Here is a 27,428-nt window from a genome sequence, read left to right on the forward strand (position 1 = left end):
ATAAAAGCAATCCAAGGAATTTGTAAGGAGAATAGGCTTTCATAGACAGGGGACCCTTCCTCTACGAGTAGCAGAGTAGACTAGATATCCTGAGTAACCTTCCTTCTGAAAGGACTGAAAACATAGGGTTAAATTTAGAAAGCAGCGGGATGTAAACACTTACATGTGCCAGAACTGGGGTGGGTGCAGGGAAGGTGGGGGTGGGAACTGGCTCTGGCTGGATAACTATTTCAGCGGGAACTGCTCCATCTTCATCCTCAGGAAGTTTCTGATGGGCACAGCGACCGATGTCCGCATTTTTGAAGGATACAGGCTGCGCAAAGTCCATAGGCCTAAGGGAATATAATTAAAATGAAATACTTTCTCTTATTTTTCATTGTCTTGCTTCCTTACAATTATAGCACATTTCCCCCCTCCCCTTTTAAAGGTCATCAGTGCAATTTAAAAAAGTCTAACTTGAAGATCTGCATTGTTTTCTTCCCTGACCCCACCCACCATGGTTTTAGAAAATGATTCTTTTTGCAACAGTGATCCTCACATGGGAAAAAAAAATTAACAAAGAGATTCACTTACACAGAGTTTATAACAAGGTTCCAAATACAGCCTTCAAAAGGAGGAATATTTCTGAGTGGGGAGGGTTGAAATTCAGGTGGAGCACCCCCAACAAAAAGCTTTTTAACTTCTATCGCCTGTTCTACAGTCAGATTTTGCATATGCCTTCTGTCTTCATCGACTTGAACAGTAAAGATGCTGATAAAACATTTAAAATAAACAAGTAAAAAACACGTTAACGTCCACTACAACCGGAAATCAAACTCTTTCCTGCCACCCCTCACCCCTCCTTCCTGTAGCTTTGAAGGGAGCTGAATGTGATGATTAGGAATTCCACACTAAGAAAACGATACTGTTTCTCAGGATCTTGGCCCTCCGCCTCCCTCGTTAACTCTCCCTGAGAGTTTGCTGAAACAAGGCCGTGGTGCAGCTGCAACATTAGCCTCTGGGGGTGTTGACAACAGTGGCCCTTACAGTGGCCTGAGCCCGTTGAGCAGGCTTCTGTTCCAGGTAGTAATGTCTAATCGTATGAGGCTCAGTCAGTTTAGCACAGCATGGGGTCACGTTTTGTTTGGCTCTTTGTTTCTTGGTTTGTGCTAGCTATTATCTTCTTGCTAGGGGACAAACTGTACTCCTGAGAGCTTAGACTGCAGGAATCAACAGCAAACACTTACAGGACGTTTTATAAAGAATGTAGCTGCTGGCTTTTGAATCAAAGAGGCAGGCAAGTACACCATGCTAATTGTTCTTTGCAATGATTTTCCTTAGTGGCCATCTCATTAATTTCCCTAATTTGCTTATGAGAGATAGCTCACACATTACTAATTGAGAACCTCATGCTACTTATCCACTCCTTGGATCCTGGGGCGAAGAATCAGGAAGAGACAAAGAGTTCTGATGGGTGACGAAAATGACCAAAGGCATTTTCTCTTGTTCTAGAAGCAGGTTTTGAACTCGGTCCCAAGCGTCAGCGTGGGGCTCTTGGTCAGAAGTGTTAGTCAATAGCCCAGGGATCATGAATGGATTCCTGAAAACTTATTCCACATCTAGGGAGAAAACTGAAGTACTTAGATAGAAAACTCAGTCCTAAAGTGGCATTCTACTTGATCTTATAAAGAAGAAAAAACACATGTTGAATTAGAAACAATAAACCAGGGCAAAGACGCTCTGAAATGGCACTGAGCAGTTGGCCCACTGGGACAATTCAAATGTAAGACAATGGAACAAAAAACAGATATTGTTGTGGCTCAAAATGTCATTGTTTGGAATGTGTAGATGGAGTAGGTTGGATTTTGTTTCAAAGGCAAAATAGGGGAAATGATATATTGGGCTTTTTTTTTTTTTTTTTTTCCAGATTCCAGAAGATTGTGCTGGCAAAATTCAAGAGAGTTCAACCTCATTGCTAAGAATGTTGGTGGTTTGATGAAACTTTTAGAAGTTTCATACCCACTCACTTCTGGGTATGTGTGACTCACCAAGAAGTAACCCCCCATGTTCCTGTTTTTCTCTCTTTTGCTAGAAGTAACCTGTTACTAATATGATATAGTAGTATTCTTAAGGGTTTTAATGAGGGGTTTTAGCCACTGTTAAAGATTGTCCAAGGAGAGCAAATCTCTGCTTTTGATTAGAGTCTTTAAAGATCTAGGAGAGGCCCTCCTCTTTGTGATGTGGACTCTCTCAGTCTGGTTCTGCCCCAACACCATAAAAATGATCCTTTCTTATCAGATCACAGGGTGGAGATGTAGAATGAACATGAACTTTCAGAAGGAACAAACTGGAATTAAGTACTACTATGGAAGCTTACTAGCTGTGTGACCTTGGCACAGTTATTTAATCTTGCTCGGTCTCATTTCATTCATTTATAAAATGAGGATAAAAACACCTACTTTGACCCATGGAAAACTTTAACTAAGGGACTGCACTGAGGCTGTATAAGGGCACTGCTAGAAGACCATGGCTGAATCCAGCTCGTATTTTACATCCAAGGAGCATCAAATCTAGGTCATTTATTTAAGTTCTTTGTAAAGAAAGAGATTACCTACATGTGCTCTAAAATTCTGGTGTGTTTCCTTTTTTAAAAGTATTAACTCAGGGGGAAGGTATAGATCAGTGGTAAAGTGCATGCATAGCATGAATAAGGTCCTGGGTTTGATCGCCAGTACCGCCATTAAAATAAATAAATAAATAAATAAATAAACCTAATTACCTCCTTCGACCCAGAAAAAAAAAAAAAACTTAAAAAACAAAACCAAATAAAGTATTAATTCAAAAACTCTTTACTGAGGACCTGCTATGTGCAAAAAGCATTATGAGAAACATTTCATTACTATTAGTATTGTGATAGGTCAGCTGTATTTCCTTAAAATTTCAATAATTGATTCTTGGAGTTTAATAATTAAACATTTTATTACTTACATTCTATTTCTTGTTTGCTTGAAATATTGGTCTAAGATTTTTTTTTCTCAGACCACCACCAAATGAACTACATATGTGGTAAAAGATTTTAAGAGAAAGTGCCCTGATATTTGCAATTTACATGACAAACAAAATCTGAAAAATTTTTTGGTTGAAGATATTTTGGACTGTAAGAAAGAAACATTTGGGTTGCAGTGTCCAAATCACAGTTTCCTTCTGGAAACCTCAAATTACTCCTGAAATATCTGATTGAATTTTGTGGTCTTTTGCCTAACTCTGTACCTGCGTGGAGAACACTGTCACAGAGGAGAACACCTATTTGCCTAAGCTTCTACTCCAGGATCTTAGGGCTTAATGTTTTCATCCAGTTAGAACCACCGGCCACTTAGGTGGACTCCGGGAGAAGGATCAGAGGGCAAAGCAGGGAGAGGTCACTGGAGTACTAGGGAATTAGACATCAAAGTAAAGGAGGTGAAATTTTTGCAGAGGAAGGGGTAGAAAAGGAGAAAGAATGGGGAGGAGGTAAAGAGAGGCAGGGAGGGGAGAGAAAAAGGCAAGAATAATGCCTCTCAATTTGATAAAAAGCTATTGGTTTTATGAGGTGATATTAAAATTACCATCTTCTCCAGAGTTTTAAGAAAAGAAGTTGACAATTGACATTTATGGTCTAAACAGTGTTGGAAGACAGCAAATATTTCTAAGCTAATAAGAGTATCATAATCAACATGACGTAACACAGATCTTTGATGTCACAGAAAGGGCAAGAATAAATAGCTGGTGAGCACAGATGGAGGTTTAAAGTCAAGTGTATCTGACTTTAAACCCTGTCTCTTATTTACTAGCTATGTGATTTGGGACAGTTGGTTAATATTTCCTCATCTGTGATGAAATGATATTAATACAGATTTCACATTGCAAATGACTAAAGGACATAATCTTTGCTTAGTATTTGACAGAGAGCATGCAGTGGAATTGATATGAAGCATTAAAATGTATTCCTGGGTGAAGTTCTTAGGGTCATTAGTGATCTCTGGTTGAGTTAATTGAAGCGCTTGCTTAAAGGATAGGTGATGATTGTTTTTTGACCTTAGAGTGCTGAATGAGACATTATGGTAGCAAATGAGTTCTTGCTTTGCCACAGAGTGCAGTGACAACACACTAATATGTCCAATACATTATCCTTTAATTAACAGCAAATAGCAAAACTGTTTGTTTATATGGCCAATTAACTGAATGACCAGTTTTCAGTGATATACTATACACTGAGCTTAATCAAATAAAGGTTAGATTGATGGCCAACAGCTGTGAAGTTGGCACAATAAAATAACAGACACCTGTTAAAAGGACACCTTAGCACAACATCGTAATGCTCTTGGGAATGTCAGGATCCTTTCTCTACAAGATAACAGATTTCGCATGATTTTTTTGTCAACTGTATTTCTCAAGTCAGCATTTGCTTATGGAAATTATTTAAAGTTTAGAGACTTTAAAAGTCTTTCTTCCAATGAGAAGAACTAAAAATTGGCATAGGACCTGCAATCTAGTCTGGAAGACGTGTAAAATCAGTATTCTAGAGCATTCCTTAAGATTTAAATGAGAAAATTCAGTTTGCATTTCTCTTCAGAAACCATGACTGCAATATGTGCCTCTAAGATTAGTAAAAGTTCTTAGTTTGTTCAAATATTGATCCCTCATTTGTCTTAATCATGGTTTCTAAACATCTCAGTTAGCAGATACTCTGCAAGAATGCTTGGTATCAATTCAGCCCACAACCTAATGCCCTATGTAATAAAAAAGACATGAACTGAGGAAAGTTTTACCACTTACTTAGAAGACAAGACATGCTTATCACTTACTTAAACTATTTTCCACGCAAGAGGATGGTTGGAAAATGGAGGTCTTTAACTACAGAACGGCATGTGCTTACTTGAACTTTTATGACACACTCACATTGTTGTATTTAAAAGTATCCTCTGTGTTTTAAGGTTTCAGCAAATGGTTTCCAGTTCTTTTCTATGTCTTCAGTCTAATAAATGGATTGCTGGTTTGGAGGTCTGAAGTCTCTGGACTTCTGTTTTCTTTTTCTCTAATTGTCCTTCTAAACTAATTACCTCTCTGAGCTGTCATACAGCATTTTGATGAAAAATACAAGTGACTTCCCCCATCAAGTAAGCAGAAAGCCCTGAAGCATTCTGAGGACCTAAGAAATCAGTTCATAATGCTAATAGCCAGTTCTCGGACTCAGGGCTGGGAAGCAAGTGCTCTAGGGGATCTGCAGAGAGGCAGCCTCTGCGCTGACGGCAAGACAGCAGCCTTCTCCCTTCTCTCTCTCAACTCTGTTCCCTCACGAAGCCCCCGTGCAGGGGCTCTGCACACCTTGGCAGGGGCCAGGCATGAGACATGCCTGGAACGGTGCTCGGTAGGTCCTGCAGCTGCTGCCATGCCCTATATCTGTGACAGATTTCTAAGCGGCTGCCATAACTGCTTTGGAGCCTGAATGAAACAGCAGCTGCCAAAGGCTGCTGGCTCCAGCGGAGCTGTTCTGTGCATTTCACCACGCGCAGACCTTACTAGAGAAGAGAGTATTTGAAGGGTGTGGAGGGAGAGCTTTGTCTCTAGCTTCAGAAGATGTGTTTGGGTTTTCCAAAGGTGGAGAGACCTGCCCAGCATAAAAACGTTAAGAATAAAACTCTTAAGCACCAAGGTAAATGAGGTTCCCGAAGTATGAAATATAAAGAAAGTGAAATTAAACGTTTTGATAGTTTGGCAATGCATTGTATATCCATGCACTCAAAGGTCCAGGCAGAGACTAAGGCCAGCCAAGGAGTTCATGTTAGTTACGGCAGTACAGTCAGTTGCTAGGACTATTGTTACCCTCTAGTTCTCTCTACGTGAACAGAATGTTCTCTCCCGTCGTGAAACAGACTCGGCTCTGGTTTGATGACAATTTTCCTCATTGTTCGTGTCCCCGTGGAGAGATGCACTTCCAGACGGCCCTTGTTCAGGAATATCGCATAATAGGCCTGAAACAGCAAATGGTTATTGAGGATTAAAGGGGAATCTCACGTACGATTTAAGCTTAGTTCCCTGACGGAACTGCGGATCCATCTTCTCTGAGATCTCACCTGAGAAGTTAAGACTCAATATTTTCTTAGAGTATTTAAAGCAGCTGGAAATAGCTTTTTAACCATTTATAATTTTTGCTTGTTAGATGATGTGGAAAGTGGACATAATAATATAGCAGTGTCTGCAAAGCAGATTTGTGATGCTGAAAGTAACAGCTGTGCTTGCACTGGGCTTCTAACTCAAAAAACCCATCAGGAACAAAGGGTGTCAATAAAATTCCTCTCCCTTATATTCATAAATGGACAGCTAGCTTCTGAAAATCATGCCTGACTCCCAACCTCACAGCATTTTGAGTGTTTAGATTTTAATTCGTTCTCTGGGCTGCTGGAACAGATCACAATCACCGACATGTAACGTGTCTCCTACATTTAGAAAGAAGGAAGACAATTTTTCAGCCACAAACACGACTGCTTTCTTCTTGCCACTGTTACTATAGCAACCAGTATGGTTTTGAGATCAGATTATGAACCCCAGGGAGTGTGAATGCAGTCCTTGTCCCCAAAGCTGATGCCATGCGTGCTCCTCTCTTGTGGAGCACGGGGGCATTTGCTGCAGGGTGATCATTCGGTCCTCCACAAGTCACCTGAGGTGGTGGAGATGGTTTCAGTCAAACATCACAATGTCTCTAATAATTTACAAAATCATCTATGCAGCTGCCTGTCCAACACAAATTGTCCAGAGGATGTGGGTTAGTGCTCGCCACCCATCAAAGGAGCAACTGCCAAGTGCTCACTCAATTAAAAAAATTTTTAGCTGATTGCTCGATGTTTCAAACCCCTTCAGCAGAACATAATCACAAATGACCCTATGGGTATCAAAACTGGTAGCTTTGAAAAATAAAGTATGTTGGTTTAACCAGTATTGGTTCTACAACAGACATGAACTATTTAATATTGTCTCCTCTTTCAGATAGCATTTACTAACATATTTTAAAAACTAGATACTCATTACCATTAAAATGATACATTGAAACATGAACATGTTATTTTTAATTTACTTTGTATTACAGTAGTTAATATTTTCTCATTTAATTGTTTTAATGGGAATATATATATATATATACAAAGAGAGAGAGAGAGAGAGAGAGAGAGCTGTGTTTATTTTAAGAACATGAAAGCTAGTGATTTAAGTCCATTTATTTAGTCCTGATGAGGAGAAATCCGAAACCTAAGGTGGTGCTTAATTATTTGACCATGACCTAGGAAACACATCCTTCAGTGGAAATCCATTTCACAATGTTTGATCTGGTCCCCTTATTATAACTAGCTCATCAGTTGTAACAATTTGAAAATAATTTTATTTTTTAAAATTAAAAGATAAAGCATTTAAGAGAGCATTTATATTTTATATTTAGTCAGTGCTTATTATGTGCAGCATAAAATGAGATAAAAATAACACTTTTCTCCCTCTACTCTTCAAAAAAAATTTAAAAAAATTTTTTCTTCACTAAGTTTTTTTTCCCCCTAAGGTCAAAGATTAACCTTTATTTTCTCCTAAAATTAAAAAAAAAAAATCCTTTTATATATAAGACTTCAATTCATTGGGAATTTATTTTTCTGTTTGGTGTGAATAGATTTATTTCATTTTTTTCTATATAGTTAACCAATTGCCTCAGAATCATTCACTAAAAGATTCATTTTTTCCTAATGATGTGCAATGCTGCTTATTGCTAAATGTCATTTCTATCTATATTCGCGTATATTCACGGTTCTCTATTCTGTTCCACTAACACAGAGTTATCCATGAATTAACACCACACTACTATGATTCAAAACTCTAGCCAGTATTTGGTAGGACAGCCCACCAACTTATTCTTCTATTTCAGGACTTTCTTGGGCTTTTGATCTTTGATATAAATTTTAGAATTAGCTTGTCCTGACTGACAGAAAGATAAGGTGGTGTTTTCATTGAAGCTGAATCTACATACCATTTTGTGAAGAACTGATACACTTTTAATACTGAGTCTCTCCATTAACATGTTGACTTTAATAAGTAGTCTGTTGTAATTTTCAACAAGTTTTATAATTTTCCCCATATAGGTCTTACTTTGTTCTGTTATATTTATTCTTAAATTACATCCTTGCTTTTACACTATTATTTACTTGTTCTTTACTTATTGCACTGGCTAAGACTGGCTAAGACTGGTACAGTGAATATTCATCCTTTTCTCGGGCTTGATTTTATAGGGAATGTTTATAACGTTTTTCTATCAAGAAGCTCCATCCTCTAGGTTTACCAAGTCTTTTTTTTGTTTGTTTGTATGTTTTTAATCAGGAATGGGTGTTAAGTTTTACCAAAAGTTCTCTCTGCATCTATCAAGATCCTTATATGATTCTTAGATTTTCTAATATCTAACCACCTTTGTGTTCCTGAGATAATGCAAGTTACTCACAGTTATACATCTTTGGATTTTATTTGCCAATACAGTTGACCTTTGCACAACACTGGGCTCTGACCCTCTACAAAGTTGAAAATCCGAGTATAACTTGTAGTTGGCCCTCCCTACACACAGTTACTCTGTACTGGATGTTCTGCATCTCAGTTTCAACCAACCTAGGGTCATGGAGTACTGTTATATTTACTATTAAAAAAAACACTGTATCAGTGGACCTGTGCAGTTCAAACCCATGTTGTTCAAGGGTGAACTATATTTTGTTTAGTCTTTCTTTTATTTGCAGGACAAGAGAGTAATATTATCATATAATATTATCAATTACTAAATTTTAAATGCTAAAAGTGATTGAAAAATATGTAATCACAAACAATACACCTTGATTTACAAGGATGTGTGCATATTTAAGGACATATATCTTAAGCACGCTAAGCTTTGACCGTGGCAGACCAGGTAATTCCTAAAAACTCTTTCACTGAGAAAAGCTAGATTAAGTGGAAAAATTTAAATCTTTAAAAATGTGATTGAAAGTACTGGAGGAATACCAAGGCAGTAAAGTGTTATGATGCCTACAAAAGAAGCCTCAACAATTTTAAGAAGATAGAAATTATTTCAAGCATCTTTACTGACCACAATGCCAGGAAACTGGAAATCAACTACAGAGAAACAAAGGAGAAAAAAAGGAAAGTATGGAGCTTAAATAACACACTATTAAAAAAAAAAAAAACAATGGGTCAATGATGAAATCAAAGTTGAAATTTAAAAATACCTCAAGACAAATGAAAATGAAAACACAACTACACAAAATTTATGGGATGCAGCAAAGGCAGTGCTAAGAGGGAAGTTTATAGCGATACAGGCTTTCCTCAAAAAAGAACAATCTCAAATAAACAAAGTAACCCACTAGCTAAAAGAATTAGAAAAAGAAGAGCAAAAAACCCGAAAGTCAGCAGAAGGAAGGCAATAATAAAGATCAGGGAGGAAATAAATATAATAGAGACTAAAAAAGGAAAAAAAAATTAATCACAACAAAAGCAGGTTTTTTGAAAGAGTAAATAAAATCGACAAACCTCTGGCCAAACTCACAAAGAAGAAAAAAGAGAGAGCACAAATTAGCAAAATAAGAAAGGAAAATGGAGAAATTGCAACAAATAACATAGAAATACAGAATATCATATGAGAATATTATGAAAAACCATATGGAACCAAAATGGATAACTAGAGGAGATGGACAAGTTTCTGGAAACATACAGTCAAGAAGAAACTGACCACTTGAACAAACCAATCACTAGAAATGAAATCGAATTAGCAATAAAAAAACCTCCCTACAAATAAAAGTCCAGGACTGACGGTTTCACTGGGGAATTCTACCAAACATAGAAAGAAGAACTCATACCAGTCCTTCTCAAACTCTTCCAGAAGATTGAAAAGGAGGGAATATTCCCAAACTCATCCTATGAAGCCACCATCACCTGATACCAAAACCAGGCAAAGACACTACCCAAAATAGAATTATAAGCCAATATCACTGATGAACATAGATGCAAAAATCCTCACCAAAATATTAGCAAATAGAATCCAACAACACATAAAAAAATTTTACATCATGATCAAGTGGGGTTCATCCCAGGGACACAAGGGTGGTTCAACATATGCAAATCAATCAATGTAATACATTATATCAACAAGAGAAAGGACAAAAACCACATGATCATCTCAATAGATGCAGAAAAAGCACTTGATAAAATTCAACACCCATTTATGATAAAAACTCTCACCAAAGTGGGTATAGAGGGAACATATCTTGACATAATAAAAGCTATATATGACAAACCTAAAGCCAGCATAATACTCAACGGTGAAAAACTCAAAAGCTTCCCACTAAAATCTGGGACAAGACAAGGATGCCCACTATCACCACTCCTATTCAACACAGTCTTGGAAGTCCTAGCCACAGCAATCAAGCAAGAGAGAGAAATAAAAGGGATCCAAACTGGAAAAGAAGAGGTAAAAGTGCCACTATATGCAGATGACATGATACTATATATAGAAAACTGTAAAAGGTCCACCCAAAAACTACTAGAAATAATTGAAGAATTCAGCAAGGTAGCAGATTACAAGATTAATGTTCAAAAATCAGTTGCATTTCTTTACACTAACAATGAATCAATAGAAGAAGAAAGTAAAGAAACAATCCTCTTTAAAACAGCACCCACATGGAGACAGCCTAAATGTCCATCAACGGATGACTGGATAAAGAAGATGTGGTATATTTATACAATGGAATACTACTCAGCCATAAAAACTGACAACATAACACCATTTGCAGCAACATGGATGCTCCTGGAGAATGTCATTCTAAGTGAAGTAAGCCAGAAAAAGAAAGAAAAATACCACATGAGATCGCTCATATGTGGAATCTAAAAACAAACAAACAAAAACCAAACAAAGCATAAACACAAAACAGAAATAGATTCATAGACATAGAATACAAACTTGTGGTTGCCACGTGGGCGGAGGGTGGGAAGGGATAGACTGGGATTTCAAAACTGTAGAATAGATAAACAAGATTATACTGTATAGCACAGGGAAATATATACAAGATCTTATGATAGCTCACGGAGAAAAAAATGTGACAATGTACATAGACATGTTCATGTGTAACTGAAAAATTGTGCTCTACACTGGAATTTAATACAACATCGTAAAATGATTATAAATCAATAAAAAATGTTAAAAAAAAAAAAGTAAAATAGCACCCAAAGTAATAAAATACCTAAGAATAAAACTAACCAAGGAAGTGAAAGATTTATACATGGAAAACCATAAAACACTGATTAAGGAAATTAAAGAAGACTTAAAAAAAATGGAAAGATATCCCATACTCCTGGATGGGAAGAATCAATATTGTTAAAATGCTCATACTGCCCAAGGCAATCTACGGATTTAATGTAATCCCTATCAAATTACCCAGGACATATTTCACAGAACAAGAACAAACCATAATAAAATTTATATGGAGCCACAAAAGATCTAGAATTGCCAAAGCATTACTGAAGAAAAAAAAAAAGAGGCTGGAGGAGTAACTCTCCCCGACTTCAGACAATACTATAGAGCTACAGTAATCAAAACAGCATGGTATTGGTACAAAAACAGACATATGGACCAATGGAACAAAATAGAGAGCCCAGAAATGAACCCACAAACTTCTGGTCAACTAATCTTCGACAAAGGAGGCAAGAATATACAATGGAATAAAGATAGTCTCTTCAGCAAATGGTGTTGGGAAAACTGGACAGCAGCATGTAAATCAATGAAGCTAGAACATTTCCGTACACCATACACAAAAATAAACTCAAAATGGATCAAAGACTTAAACATAAGACCAGATACAATGAACTTCCTAGAAGAAAATATAGGCAAAACATCTGACATACATCTCAAAAATGTTCTCCTAGAGCAGTCTACCCAAGCAATAGAAATAAAAGCAAGAATAAGCAAATGGGACCTAATTAAACTTACAAGCTTCTGCACAGCAAAGCAAACCGTAAGTAAAACAAAATGACAACCTATGGAATGGGAGAAAATTTTTGCAAATGAAACCGACAAAGGCTTGATCTCCAGAATATACAAGCAACTCATATGACTTAGTAAGACAAAAACAAACAACCCAATCCAAAAATGGGCAGAAGACCTAAACAAGCAATTTGCTAAGGAAGAAATACAAATGATCAATAGGCACATGAAAAAATGCTCAATATCACTAATTATCAGAGAAATGCTAATTAAAACTACAATGAGGTATCACCTCACACCAGTCAGAATGGCTATCATTCAAAAATCCACAAATGACAAATGCTGGAGAGGCTGTGGAGAAAAAGGAACCCTCCTACACTGCTGATGGGAATGCAGTTTGGTGCAGCCACTGTGGAAAACATTATGGAGATTCCTCAAAAGACTAGGAATAGACTTACCGTATGACCCAGGAATCCCGCTCCTGGGCATATATCCAGAAGGAACCCTACTTCAAAATGACACCTGTACCCGAATGTTCACAGCAGCACTTTTTACAATAGCTAAGACATGGAAACAGCCTAAATATCCATCAACAGATGAGTGGATAAAGAAAATGTGGTACATTTATACCATGGAATACTATTCAGCCATAAAAACCATCTATGTAACACCATTTGCAGAAACATGGATGTTCCTGGAGAATGTCATTCTAAGTGAAGTAAGCCAGAAAGAGAAAGAAAGATCACTCATATGTGGAATCTTAAAAAAAAAAAAAAAAAAAAAAACCAACTACAAAACAGAAACAGACTCAAAGACATAGAATACAAACTTGCAGTTGCCAAGGGGGCAGGGAGGGTGGGAATGGACAGACTGGGATTTCAAAATGTAGAATAGATAAACAAGATTATACTGTATAGCACAGGGAAATATATACATGATCTTATGGTAGCTCACAGCGAAAAAAAAAGTGACAATGAATATACGTATGTTCATGTATAACTGAAAAATTGTGCTCTACACTAGAATTTGACACAACATTGTAAAAATGACTATAACTCAATAAAAAAATGTTAAAAAAAAAAAGAGCTATGGTGCCTAGATCTGGACAGCTGAGCTTTTAACAGAATCAAATGACTAGTGGGTATGAAAATTGTTCACAGCCCTACAAAGCAGACACTGTGTAGGCTTTATTTTAATGTCATTTTAATGTCACTGTTGTCCATGCCTGTGTTGGTTGCGCTCTCTTCGCCTTCTCCTAGCCAGGTGTGTCCAGAGAAGGTGGAACAGGTTAGGCTTAAACAGACTGCATCATGTTTGCTAGTGAAACTGGGTAACTGGGTAACTGATCCTAAAGGAATTTAAATTCCAATTTAAATTATTTGAAGGATCTATCTGGTCACCTACAGATCTGGTAGGAAACTGGACTTAAAGAGAAGAGAAGATTAATGCAATTTGAATATATTTTAAGCTTTCTCTCTTTATATATGCAAAACTCATACATAAAATATGGATGTAAATACAAGTGTGTCTGCACTTAGAATTGACCAACAGAAAAATCCTCGTGAAGATACTTGTCCTAAGAAGATGGTAGTGGAAATAAATAATGCAAATCAAAAAATATAAAAACAATGTATAGACCCTAAATGCCTCATCAGTCTCTTTATAAAATAATCATTATAGATAAGCATTAAAGAAAATGCATTAATTAACTAGGTGTGAGGGTACCTGTCCAGTTTGCCTTCGTTTTCTCCTAGGTGGTGCTGGTGTCCCTCCACTTCCCAAGAGAATGATCCCGGACTCATTCTTGGTGCTGAAGGACAGGTTGATTTCTGTTCCTACATCAATTGGTACAGGGGACAGCTCCACAAAACCAGGCTTGGGAAAGCTAACTGTGTAAACGTTCTTTGTGTAAAAAGAAAAAAGGGAAGAAAGCATTAGAAATGAAAATTTAAATTTCTCTATCTCACTCACCCTCCTCAATTCGCTTAATGTTACTATGAAATACATTGTCATTTTAGAACACAAGAAAACGCAGTTACGTGGAGAACCAAAAAGCAACTGAAGAAACACTATTTCCAGCTGTAACTCTGAATTTTCTGAGCAGTTTGGGTTAAAATAAGAATTCTGGCCTATGCTTTATTCTAGAACTTTTGATTTAAAATATAAAAGACGATCACTGGTAGATAATATTTTCTTTCAGTTTAAATCTATCTTGCAAAGTCTCCCTTAAAAACACTCTAATTAATCTCTTCAATACCCTTTACCAACAAATTGCTTATGTTTTATAGCTGAGTCTGACCCTGGTCTCTGTCTGCATTCTTCTTCAGTGATGAGCCCAAGGTAAAGATGTTCACTGCTATCAAATGTATAAACACACTCTTGAGGAATTTTTAAAAAAATCAGATACAACTTAATCTTAAAAAATAAATAAATTAAATGTTTCATAGTCCAGGTTTCTTCTCAAAATGAAAATAGTATCATTGTCCTTGCTAATAAGAAACTTAAAACAGTAACATTTTAGATGGTAACCAAACGCAAAAAGGAGAAAGTAAAAACCACTTCCCTCCCAAAGCTGGATAGAAGCATATAGCTTTTTATAACCCATTCTTTCACGCATTTATGCATGCATGCATTCATTCACTCATTTTAGCTTTTACAACCTTGCCCTCTTCCTCGCTCCTCCTTTCTGTATTTAAACTGAGTTATGACAGGCATGATCATGTGTAACTTCTTTTTTTTCACTTCACTTGTGGGGGGATGTCTCTCTGTCAGCAAACATAGACCTCATCATCACTTTTAATGGCAGGTCATTCCCGTGTATGAATATGCAAGGATTTATTTCAGCAAGCCCATGTAGTTGGGCATTTAGAGTACTTAAAGTGCTCATTTTGAAAGTCCCAGATTTTGCTGGAGTGAAAACAAGGAATCCTTTAATGCAGAATCCACCCCCCCCAAAGTGTTTCAGGCCCAGTTAAGTGACATAAGTGTTGTACAATGTACAATCTGTTTTCTATTCCAATTTTCAACTCATTGCATTTTGAATAGTCCAACTAAAACTACTATGTAGACTCTTCATTATTTATCCACATCAAATTTCTGCTTCATATTTTAGTTGCAAATAACTCTTGGTTACTGAGAAGCCTTTACAGAACCATCATTTCCACACATACAGGCTACTCATTTTCTAGACAGTTTTTCATCCTCATGTAAATGTCTTTTGCATGTGGATGAGAGTTAGTCTTTGGAAGATTAAAACTCTCAGTAAAACTTTCCTTAAGAGGCCAATATGGATTCTCAGAGATCAATTTAGTATGTGTTTCCTTTTTTTTTCTTATTCCCACGCTTCTTGGGGTGAATGTCTGTGACTAATTCCAAGTTGGAGACTGTAACTAGGCACAATGAAGACCCTGAAAGCTCTGTTCCAGTCTTTAAACTTCATGGCTCAGTGGTGATTTACTTTTTTCCCCTCCAAATCCCTTTATTTCCCATTGAAATGCTTTAAAATAATTTTAATTGGAGAAAGCAGCCAAAATGAATAGTTGTGTCCTATCAGGGTAATTAAAAATTTGTAAGTATGATATATTTAATGTTTTCTTTTTAAAACAAACTCATCACTTTTAGAATCCCTGTAACATTTTTATTAACATTTGCTGATGACTGTTGGCTCTTGTTTACAGATATTATACGAGAGCAGAGCTGGGACCTGTGTTTCTCTCCCCGATGGGTCAGCCCCTACTGTAGAGTCAGTGCAGAATAGTCAGGTGGAATCAGGGACCTGCTGGGCTGCTTTGGCAACAAAGGAAAGATGCTGAAGATACCTGATAACAGGGAACTTTGCAGTCACATCAAATCCAGGTCTTTGTAGATGGTTCCCAGTATGTGAAAGGAAAGGAGTTTTGACTTCTAAGCTCTGGACAAGATTCTATGCACTAATGATTAGAGTGTACACTGTTGCGTGTTATTTGTGTAAACTCCTGGCACATTCCAGAAAAATTATTTAAGGATTCTAATAAAGCTATCTAAAATACAAGAAGGAAAAGAAATCTAAAATAGATGACAAAAATGAGGAAAAGAGAAAAATGGTGCTGGAAAGGAAGAGAGAACCAGAAGAGATTCATATTAAAAACATGTGCTATAAAGTTCTGTACATGTGGAAAACTGGTTCACAATTTGGGGTCTTTATAATGTCATTTTCTTAACTTCAGCTGATCACAGAAATTTACAGAAGTACTTCATTCTTGCTTTATCATTTATGCATGGCTAATTCTAGGGTCAGCAGGAATTTAAAATATATTAACAAGGACTGATCCCTATAAAAGACCCAAACTAAGCAAGTGAAATTTGATACGAATGTCTTTAGGAAACCACTGAGACCAACCTCCAGCGAACATCCTTTGGTAACACCAACATAATCAGGGCTACTAAGTATGTTATACGGAGTTCTTGAAATTTCAATATCTTTGAGGCAGCCAGAATATTTCTTCAAATTTACTTCTGGCCTGTTGAAAAATTAAATGGAAAACAAAAACAGTATCATTAAGGCAAGGGCAGTATAGTGTCCCTGACTACTGGAAGCAAGCCATGTGAAGCAAACTGATACACAGGCAGGCATGTCTCTCACACTGTGTACACGTGCACACATGTATCCAGCAAACGATGCTTCCATTATCTACCAGTTGGATAAGTGGATGTTAGCACTATTCTGCAGAAGGACTCTTTATGTAATTCATCTTCCTCTCCTTTTAAAAAATAATCTCACCTACTACATTTAAATACCAGGTACAGGACTTAACTGACTTTTTAAGTCTTCATATCTATAATGAAATGCGTTCCTTTTTTTTCCACCAAAGAGCAGGCACTTGTCTAGGGATGCATAACCAAACTACATATCAAAAAAGTTAAATAAAATCTTGCTCAAAATTAAAAACATTTACCTTGAAAAGATAATATTTCTGTCACTGAGACTTTTGGTAGTGGGGGGAGTATAAGATAGTATATTTATCCTTAAAGATTTTAAGTAAAACAAAACCTGAGAAACATTCTTTTGGATTATATAGTCTAAAAAAGATAATTTAAGATTAAGTTTAGAGATTGGCCCCAAAGTCCTTATTCTATACTGGAGCAATAACAGAATAAAGCAACCAAAGGCAGAAAACATCCATTGAATTTTTCCAATAAGGTTGAAAATGGCTCCTATACCCAAATGACACTTGAATGTTTACTTTTTGCTGAGTACTTCTTAAAAAGGGATAAACAGGCTAGCATGCAGTAAACAAAAGCTAGCAGGATGGCAATGGTGATGACAGCTCTTTCGTCTACAGCAGCACTGCCCAGTAGTGACGATGCAAGTGTTCCTTTCTGGACTGTCCAAACCATTAATTACTAGCCATATGTGGCTGCTGGCACTTGAAAAGTAGTTTGTGTCGATGAGAAACCAAACTATTGTTATTTAATTATATTTAATTTAAAGTTAAGTAGCCACCATGACTAGTGACAACTACATTGAATAGTGTAGGTCAATAGCAATAGAAAAAATAATCCTTTTTTTTTTGGTGTTAATCAGCATCTTTAAAAACTGTCCAATCAATACCAAGATATTATACTTATTTGGATAATGATTAATTCTCTCCTCATTGTACCATGATGGCAGGATTCCCCTTTTTGTCTTCATAAAAAACACATGGCATGAAGACAAACAGGTGGGAAAACAAATGTAACCCTAGCAGTGTGTATCAGGTGCTTTATGTAATGCCAGGTATTTGGATTTTTTGTTTCTCTCTCTCTGGGGCTGCTTTATTTTCTCTGATTATTTCCACTTGTTCCCAAGGTCTTCCCCTTCTGTTCAGTTAGCTGGTTATTATGAAGACCATGCCAACTGGAGGGTGAGAATCTTGCTTCTATTCTTCATGTATAAAGTGAAGGAAATCAGTGAATTTCATTCTTAGTGTTCATTTGCTTCCATGTTTTCATTTACAGGAAGACTGATTTGTCACTATTTTTTCTGAGGTATTATCACTAAAATAAATCACTCCTACAACTTATACAGTTCATAGTTTCATGATAAAGAAACACTTTGAAACACAATGATCTAGCAAGCTTGACATCATGAAAATCACAGGGGATAAGTAATCACATATGGTGATCAGACTCCTAATGGTAACCATAGGCCTTGGTTTCCTCAAAGGCAAAATTACAAAGCTACACAGGGTCATTCCAGAGTTTTATTAGCATATATTTTCATTGAAAGCCAGCCTTTGCCTTTTAGCCATCTCAGCAAACAGCACTTGGCAGTTCTCATAACTGTATTGTGATAAAATAACTTGGATCATTTTTTTTTCACACTTCCATTTTTATACAGTGTAGTTTCTGGTATTGAAAGTCTAGCTTTTGCTCTCAAAATTTCTTGGATCAGTTCAGCTTCATTATCTCCTTTCCAGAAATTTGGCACAGTTAGGATTTGAAATACCAAAACACTAGGCTGTAGCTCTAGCCAGAGTGCGCCAGCCTTGCACATCTCTGGGGTTTGATCAGCCACTTAACAGAAGCCTGCTGCTCACAGCTTCCATGCTAACGCCTGTCTGCAAATAGGAATTAAAATGCTCCTGAGAAGCTAGGATGACCATCCGCAAACTTCCTCATCATTAACACAAACACTTGTTTTACATATCGCATTTCCATAGAGTCCTTTTATCTGACTCCACAGTTAAATTCTAAATAATCATGGAAACAAAGAAGCAGCTTTGCCAGGAGGTGCAAGGGCCGTGTAAATGTTTGCATGTTTGCAGGCTTGCAAAAAGCAACCAGGCAGTAGTAAGCATTTGGGAGCACAGGCTGATTGTTCAGCAGATAGAACAGTACCAGGTACCAGGGAGACCAGAGCCCAGGGTTCAACCCAAGGGACTACTTTGTTCCCCCAGAACTAGATTCATGCCCATAAACCTGACCAGCTGCCCTGGAGTGTGTGCTGCTGCATGTGTACACCAGAGGCACTGTGCGCAAGTGGTTGAACAAATAAGCAGAGCAAATTTGTCATCACGGCTGGTGAAACAAGTCAAATTGAGCCCAGTTGATGGTGGCTAAGTAGCAGAATTTTTTTATAAGCAAAGGGCAGCATGAGAAATATCTCAGAATGCATTACTTGCTCATGAAATGTACTATGAACAAAGCTGCATAGGTGTCACTCTGCTTCTGCATTGCTGCTTTATCTAAGAAGCCACATTTACCCAACTCATGCACTTGAAGAAGGCATGCATAAATTGAAATTTTACCTTGCTTTCATACTAGGTCAAAGAGAAGAGAAAAACATGATTTACTTATAATTGCATTTTCATTTAGTAGAACAATAAACTTTAATTATAGATCTTTAAAAAAAAGCATTTCACAGAGATCTACAAAGGAAAGGAATATAAAACACTGACAGAAAAGAAAACAGACATATATCCTTGACTGCAGTGAAAACAGAATCTAAAAGTGACCATCTCCCACACCACTTTTTCTCTTAGAAAATTTTTATTTTGGAATTGAATTTAAAGTACTCATATTTATTAGTCTTATGAATGGGAAAACGCAAGAATGTTGCTATGCTGTAGTATTCATGAGTAGCTTATGAGGAGAACTCATTACCTCTGAACTTAATCTGAACTTAATATATAAAAATAATTTATGTTCACTACATCTTTTGCACTTTATCATATTAAGATTCTATCTGTGGGCAAAATTATAGCTACCTGTGAATGCATGGCTTCTTTGATTAGTCACAAATATGTATTTAAAGATTGTTTTGAAATAACATGCCACACCATAGAAATATAATTATGAAATGCTGCACTGTGAAAATAAAAACACCTTGGTCATAAAGACTCATTAGATGTGTAAACTGCAAACTAATACATAAGCCAATCTCAATGAAGTTAACATATACACCTTTGTAGGTAATTCCTAAAAATCACTTTATGGTAATTAAAACCACATCATCACAAAAACATAAGAAACTACCTTTGGATAGCATTATTTTGGCTACATTTAATTCACTCATAGAGAATTTAGTTAATGATCTTGCAAAGTAAATCTTAGACTTGAACAACTTGCTGGATGCTTAGTATTTAAATATTCCCTGGAACAAAGTAGATTCTCATCTACGACTTTTCTGACCAGACCCTTTAAATCTATAGTCTTAACACAAATACATTACCAAGTAGACAAATGCATAGCCAGTTTATCTGCACCATGAAGCTTATCAACTTACACTCTTGATAGACTGGTAGTAAGACAAGTGCTGGTCTATGAATTTAGATACAGGGAGGAGAGGGAGCCTCAGTCTGCATGCTAGCTATCATAAAACGAGTCTGAAGTTCCACTGCTCATCTAAGAAATATGAAAATAATTGACCACTGGACTTTTTAGTTATCCTGAGACTTCTCCAATCATAATGTGTCTTTTTAGAGTAGAAATGCCTAGGAAGGACTCTGCAGCCATCAAAAGCTAACAAACTAACTAAACAAAACAAAACTTAAAAACATAGTGCTCTGTATTTATAGTAAACTCATGGCTTAACCAAAACAATCCATCCCATTGTAATTAGATTGCATTAGCATTTATTGAGCACCAGGTACTGTATAAGTTTTATTCTTATAAGATGTTTTATAATGAGCAGTAAATTAATTAAATACACATGAAATATTTTCTGACCTTTTTAGTTTCTTGTATTTATTTTTTGAACTATGAGTTAAATATATCTCCTCATCCTGCTATCTAGAAACATACATGACATTAAAAAAAAGTTGACATAGGTGACGAAAATAACTAATGTAACTTTAGCATCAAGCATATGAGAAAGTTCCAATACACCATTATCGTGCTCATGCTTAGCCATAAAATAGGTCATCCTGGCACACTGACTAATTTTCAGAACACTAAGCCATGTGCCCTCATCTCTGGTGAACATGCAAGGAGAATGGCAATTACAAGATCCACATTTAACTCTTGCTTCCACCTTTAATAACTTTTATAATTCTTTCCATCTAGTTTCTACGAGGAAAACAGTGATTCCCATCCATGTCTTCAACAAAGATATCAAATTAATCCTTTGATTTTTAAATCCTGGTATGTGATTTTGTTGACTAGGCCTTTCTGCAACTAAAGGTTAGATGACATTCTGTTGTAATGAAACATCAGAACTCCAGTGAGCATAGTGGCCGTTAATTAAAAATTAATCCTCAGTTCTAGACGTACACCAATTACCTCAAGTTTCTCAGTGTTGGCAGACCACCAAAATATATTTTGTCATCTGCTTTCAAGTCAAGACCAAAGTTGTTTCCAGGAGATGAAGTTGCTATGTTTTCCTCCTGGTTAGTATCTATATCTACAATTGATATGTTGGCTGTAAAGGAAAGAGAAAGTTTAACATTTTATTTGAGCAATACCAACCACATCTATATCATCATTGTCACTTCAAGATAAATTTACTTTAATTCTCAAATTAACATTGACTTTCTCAAGCACTTGTTCTTTACACAACTATTTAAGAATTGCAGAAACAATAACATCAATGAAACACATTGTTAAACTACCCACAAAGAAAGCATGCAAAACCAATGAAAGCAAACCAATCAAGATAAAAGAAAGCTTAGACTGACAGCAGAGAACCATTTGATGTAGTTTTCCATAACATAGCTAAGTAGTTAGAAAATAGAGTAAGATAACTAATGCTAAGATAAATAACTAGAAATTAGATTATTAATTAGAAATGTACAGAATTTGTGGTTTCTTCTGTAAATTTCAGTTTCCAAAGAAGTACTGGGGTTTGGGCTCATCCACACAGTGATTCAGATGAGATGGCTGTGCATGGAAGTGGAGACAGGAATGTTTGGTTCTGCAAGATGATGGGACCCACATCCATGTAAATTACATTTTATACGGGGGATACTGAGTATTTTGAGCACGGTACAGTCTTCATGCCTATTGCTTTTCTCTCCGGTCTCTAAAGGTATTTCTAATAGGATAAGAATACAAATTCAGAAATAAAAACGAGAAAGGAGAGAAGAGAGACTCTTCTCTATTTAAATTGCTTTGTCAGAAAGCAGATGGGAACCCTTTATCTCATTGATTTTACCCTCTTCATTCTTAAGAGTCAGGCTAGGCTTTTTCTGAATTATGTGCTTTCTCACCATAACATTTGCCTAGGCCCAGCCTTTAACTGCTTCATATATTTTGGATCCTTGATGCATATTGAGGTATCATTTCATTAACATGACAAGTTTGGCCTCTAAATCTTTGCCTGATATGGGATTTGAATTAGCAAGGGTCTAAAAATGGCTACTTGAACCAATGGATTATAAGGGCATTTCTAAATGTTTATTTTTTGGAGCACTAGCTTCTTGGGTGTTCCTGGGTCAAATAAATATGACAAACACAAGGTTAAGCAAAATTAAACATATATCTTAATTTTATGGCTGTCTGGATGTCTCAACATGTTAATATGTAATAAAATGCTCCAAAAGAGGGATGAAGAGCAAAAAGTATCTCCCAAATTTGTTTGATTTTATAACATTATTTTCTCTCAATTCATCGTCTTTTAGAAGAGTGTTCTTTGGAGAACAAAGAGAAATAATCAAACTCAAAAATTCCATTATAATCTGAAGCCCTTCTACTCCAAAAAGAAGTGTCTTCAATAAAACCAAACATAGTTGCCTTGTAAAAATGACCAAAATAAAAAACTCAAACCTATTAACACCTCATAATCCTCAAAACAGATTTCTGTAAAAATAAAGACCCAACAAAAAATACCTCAAAACTAATTGCCCAATTAAAAAATATTCAGCAAGTTAAGATTGAAAAATTTAATTACTTTCTTGTACCTATTAATTTCATTCTCACATATCTTTTTGATCAGACTGGTGGCTAAAATTAAAAAAAAAAAACAAACATATAAAACTGTTTCCAGGACTTTTTCATACATATTCCTTTTATCCAGATTAGCAAAGTTTTCACATGAGGCTATTGACTGGAACATGAAAATAGCCTTTTTCCTCAGACCTGGTGTATATTTTAATGGTGCCTGTGAAAATGAGATTCCGTCTCTCTATCACAGGCAAGCCAGTGACTGGAGGTAGTTTTCCTCCTTATTCCTGAGTGAATGTATGCGTTTTTAGAAATCATTCTAAGAAAAACTGATTAAAGAGCAGAGACACAATTGAATTGAAACTCACTGGCCCAAGCATTAGCTTTGGCAGAGAGACATAGGATGGCATATTTTTACTGATTTAAAGGAAGGGCTCTACTCTACCCTTCATGAACGATAGCAGTGAAGTGGGTTCTGCTATGAAATGCTAACACTTGCTTTTATTTCTTGCCCTATTTCTTCCCCTTACAGAAGAGCTATTAACATAAAATTTCAGAGGTGATGAGTTTAGACATCATTTATGGGTAAGCAGGGAAGTAAGGGTTTTATTAAATACTAGACACAGAGTAGGGGCTTAACAAGTAATTTATACTCAATGTTGAATTGTTATAAACAAATTGTTTTTACTTCGGTAATTCTTTTCTTCTCTCAATTAGTCTGCTGGAAATCTCAGTGTTTGTCCTCCATCTTGTGTCCATGTTAATGCACTTGGAGAGGATGGTGCAGTTTTATTAGTGACTGTGGTCACTACTAACTGATTCTCAGGGAAGGTGGGGAATGCCTCCTGAAGGAGTGTTTTTTGAATTTCAAGAGACAGTACTTTTACCAACTAGTTGAGAATAATTCATGTAAAACAACTAATCTGGTGACTGAAAAAGAGCAATGGCCTTACTGGAACTCCCATCCTTCTACTCCATGGATTCTGATCTTGCTAAAATCCACAGTGACCTCCCTACATCAAACCCAATGGGATCCTTTGGCCATTGTCTTAATCCATGTCTATGCAGTATTTGAGGTTAACATTTCCTTCCTTCTAGGGTTTTCCTCTTTTGGCTTCCATAATGCCAACTCCTCCAGCTTCTCTTGCCTTTCCAACCTCGGTCTCAGTCTCCTTCCCTGGAACCTGTTACTTTGAACACTTCTGAAATGTTGATGTTTCCTAATGTATTTTCATTTGGCTGAGTCAGATTTGGGCTATCTGGGTGATTTCAAGTTGATGTCTACTTATATGTATGTTGACAACTCAGAAATTTATGTGCCTAGACCTGTTTTTTCCCTAAAAATCCCTATTCAATAAGTAAGTCATTATATACCTCCCCAGTTAACATTCCAAATCAAAACACTTACCTTTTTTTTCCCAAATCTGTACTGCTGATTTCATTTGGTGGCACTATGACCCTCACCCCATCTCCTAAATTAGACAGTCATCCTTTCTCCTCACTATTCCACTCTTATTAATCAACAGCCCTACTAATTTCATCTCCTGAGTAACTATAATTATCTGTCCTATTATTTAAATTTTTTATCAAAGTACAACTGACATAGCATAATTTGCCCATGTTTAAAGTATACAATTTAATAAGTTTTGAGATCTCTATTCTTCCATGAAATCATCACAATCAAGAAAATTAATATATCCATCACCCTAAGTTTCCTCATGCCTCTTTGTTATCCTTCTTTCCTCTCCCTCCCTATAAAAGCCCATCCACAAATATCTTCTACCTGCTTTCTGTGATTATATATTAGTGCTTTCGATATAATTTTGAATTTAATAGTACTTTTTTATCTGCCTTCTTTTACTCAGAAAAATTATCTTGTTATTCATCCATTTTGTGTGCATATTAAATAGTTCATTATGTTTTTTTTTACCACTAAATAGTAGTCCATTGTGTGAATATGCAACAATTTGTATATCCATTCACCTGTTTGGATGTTTGAGTTGTTTTGTTTGTTTGTTTGTTTTTTGAGTATCACAAATAAAGACTCTATGAACCTTCGGGTACAAGTCTCTGTATGGATATATGTTTTCATGTGTCGGGTGAATATGTAGGAGTGGAATGATTGGTTCATAAGACAGGTGTATAGTTAACCTTTTAAGAAACTGCCAACCTGTTTTCCAATGCAGCGGTACCATTTTACATCTTCATCAACGGTATATAAGAGTTCCACTTGCTGCACATCCTTGCTAGCCCTGGGTATGTTCAGTCTTTTTAATTTTAGACATTCTAGTAACTGTATAGTGGTACTGTATTGTGGATTCATTTTGCATTTATTTCCCTACTGTCAAATCCCACTGCAACTCTTATTTCAAGCCATCATTCATCTCCTGTCTGAACTATTATTATGCCTAAGTGGGCACTCTGCCTCTAGTTTAATCTTCTGAAAATCTACCTTTCTTATTTCTCCTTTCTCTGATTATTTTCTTATAGCTCCCTTTGTGGGGTCTTCTTTACTATACTGCTTCAATACTGCTGCTTGTTCCAGGGCTTTGGATCATTTCATTCTAGATATGATTGTTTGGTTTTTCTCATCCCCATTCAGCTCTATTTAAAGCATGATGATTATTTGTACCTATCCATCTCTCCCCTAGAGCTCTGCTAATCTTCAGATACACATAACTAATTGCCTGTCAATTACACAGCTTCCTTGCTAAAGATACTAAGACTATTGTTAATACATGTCCAAAATAGAACTCAGCATCTTTCCTAAAAAACAAACAAACAAACAAAACACCTCTGCTTTTTCCTGTATCCAATAGCTTGGTAAATGGCACTGACATATTCTTTATTATTTTAAGGAAAAAAAGGAATCATTTTGGTCTCCTTAAAAAAAATAACCTTAGTCTCCACATTGAATATATCATAAAGCTCCTCAATTTTAAAATGCTTAATATGCTTCAATTTCAGTCTTTCTTATCCATTCTCATGGTTTCATTCTCCTCGCCCCTCCTCTGGTCTTCCTGCAGACTGCAGCAGCAGTGTCTGAAACTGTCACCAATCTACCCTCCAGGTTGCTGCTAAAGAAACTTAATGAAAACACAAATCTGATGGTGTCACACTCTTGATTAAAACTCTTAGTAGTTCCCTATTGCTTTCAGGAAGAGTTGAAACTCATTAGTTAACTCATTAGGGTAACTGGCTCTGTTATCTCTTTAGCCTTGTCTGATAATTTTCTGCCAACATTCATCCTATTGGCCTTGGATTTACTTGTAGTTACTAAAGCATTTCCCAAAGTGTCTTCAGCCAAATGTTAGTATTGCTTGGAAGGATTTTGGTGGTCAAAGAAATTTGGGAAATGTTGGATCAGAGTTAAACATTCTTCTTAACTACTGTGCAAAGCCTGTGACACACAAATGTGCCTGGTGCCTGTCTCACGTGGGAACAGTGTATGCAGCACCCAAATTTATACAAGTGCTAAACCAGTTTTTGTTCAAATTGAGGAGTTTCTCCAGGGTTTTCTCTTCCCAGAAAAAAAGCAGCTGGAAAATGATGCATGATGATTATATTACACTCCCCGAGACCTCCAGGCTTTCACACAACGTTCACCTCTCTGAATTGTCCGAGGGCGCTTTTCGCCCACAGAACTCCTCAGCTCCTGCTTTTGCCTCAGGGAGCTCCCCTGGGAGCTGACCTCTGTGTTTGACTTCAGCATCTCTCTCTTCTGAGATTCCTAGCCTGCTATGTGTCTCAACACAGAAATGAGCTTTCTCCTCGCTAACCATTAACTGACCTGCCCATCTCCCCCATTAGACTGCAAGTTCCTTAAAGGCAGGGGCTTACAGACTTCATTTAATTCTTGCATAGCACTTACTAGATGCTTGGCAGATATTTGTTAAATGCAGGAATGAAGGATGGTGCAAGTTATACATAAGTTTTTATGAAATGTCACACTATCATGTTCACAATGAAATGGGTCTAAATATATAAACAGAAGTATTGGTTTCATGTGCAGATATTGGTAATGCCATAGCACACAGAATTAGAGGAATTACACTAAGATAACAACAGCAGCACACTAAGACCTAATAGGCTTTGCTTTCTGTCTTGGTTGTGAGATCTTCTGTTTCTATGTCTGTGACCACATGAAAGTTTGAGTCTACATTTTCCTTCCTCTAAACCAGAACAAAATACCTGCTAATATGAGCAAATGAAATAAGGTTTAGGAAAATGTTTTGAAAATATCCTGGAACTATCAAAATGTTACATTATTATTAATCAATTATTAACTTGCCCACATACAAATTTTTGGCATTTTTAAAAAGCAAAGAAAGGGGAGTTGTGCTCTGCCACCCCTACAAACTGTACCTGTGGGCCACTGGAAAGGAAACATCTTGGCAAAACAGGAAGGAAAGAAAAGCACACAACCTTTTCAAATCTACTACAGGATGTAATTTTACAAGTTGTAAGACAGTTTCATGCTTTCAAATTAACTCTCACTTTCAAAAGAAAATGACAGAGAACCATTTGGCTCTTCAATCAGTCATGTCTAACCCAAACCACCTATAATCTAAGCCAAAGAAATGACTGT

The 27,428-nt window shown here is 36.5% G+C and overlaps 1 protein-coding gene across 1 annotated transcript in view; it reads right to left on the reverse strand.

Annotated features, from left to right (window-relative positions):
• LAMA2 (laminin subunit alpha 2) overlaps window positions 1-27,428 on the reverse strand; it is a 520,519-nt gene that overhangs the window by 20,246 nt on the left and 472,845 nt on the right. The window contains exons 52-57 of the mRNA XM_031456303.2: window positions 21,242-21,380; window positions 16,380-16,500; window positions 13,727-13,903; window positions 5,842-5,990; window positions 574-750; window positions 164-332 (exon numbers count right to left, since the gene is read on the reverse strand). Coding sequence (XP_031312163.2) covers window positions 164-332; window positions 574-750; window positions 5,842-5,990; window positions 13,727-13,903; window positions 16,380-16,500; window positions 21,242-21,380 — 932 coding nt within the window. The remainder of the gene's footprint in view (window positions 1-163; window positions 333-573; window positions 751-5,841; window positions 5,991-13,726; window positions 13,904-16,379; window positions 16,501-21,241; window positions 21,381-27,428) is intronic.

The sequence above is a fragment of the Camelus dromedarius genome, chromosome 6 (assembly GCF_036321535.1).
Source record: "Camelus dromedarius isolate mCamDro1 chromosome 6, mCamDro1.pat, whole genome shotgun sequence".
NCBI lineage: Eukaryota > Metazoa > Chordata > Mammalia > Artiodactyla > Camelidae > Camelus > Camelus dromedarius.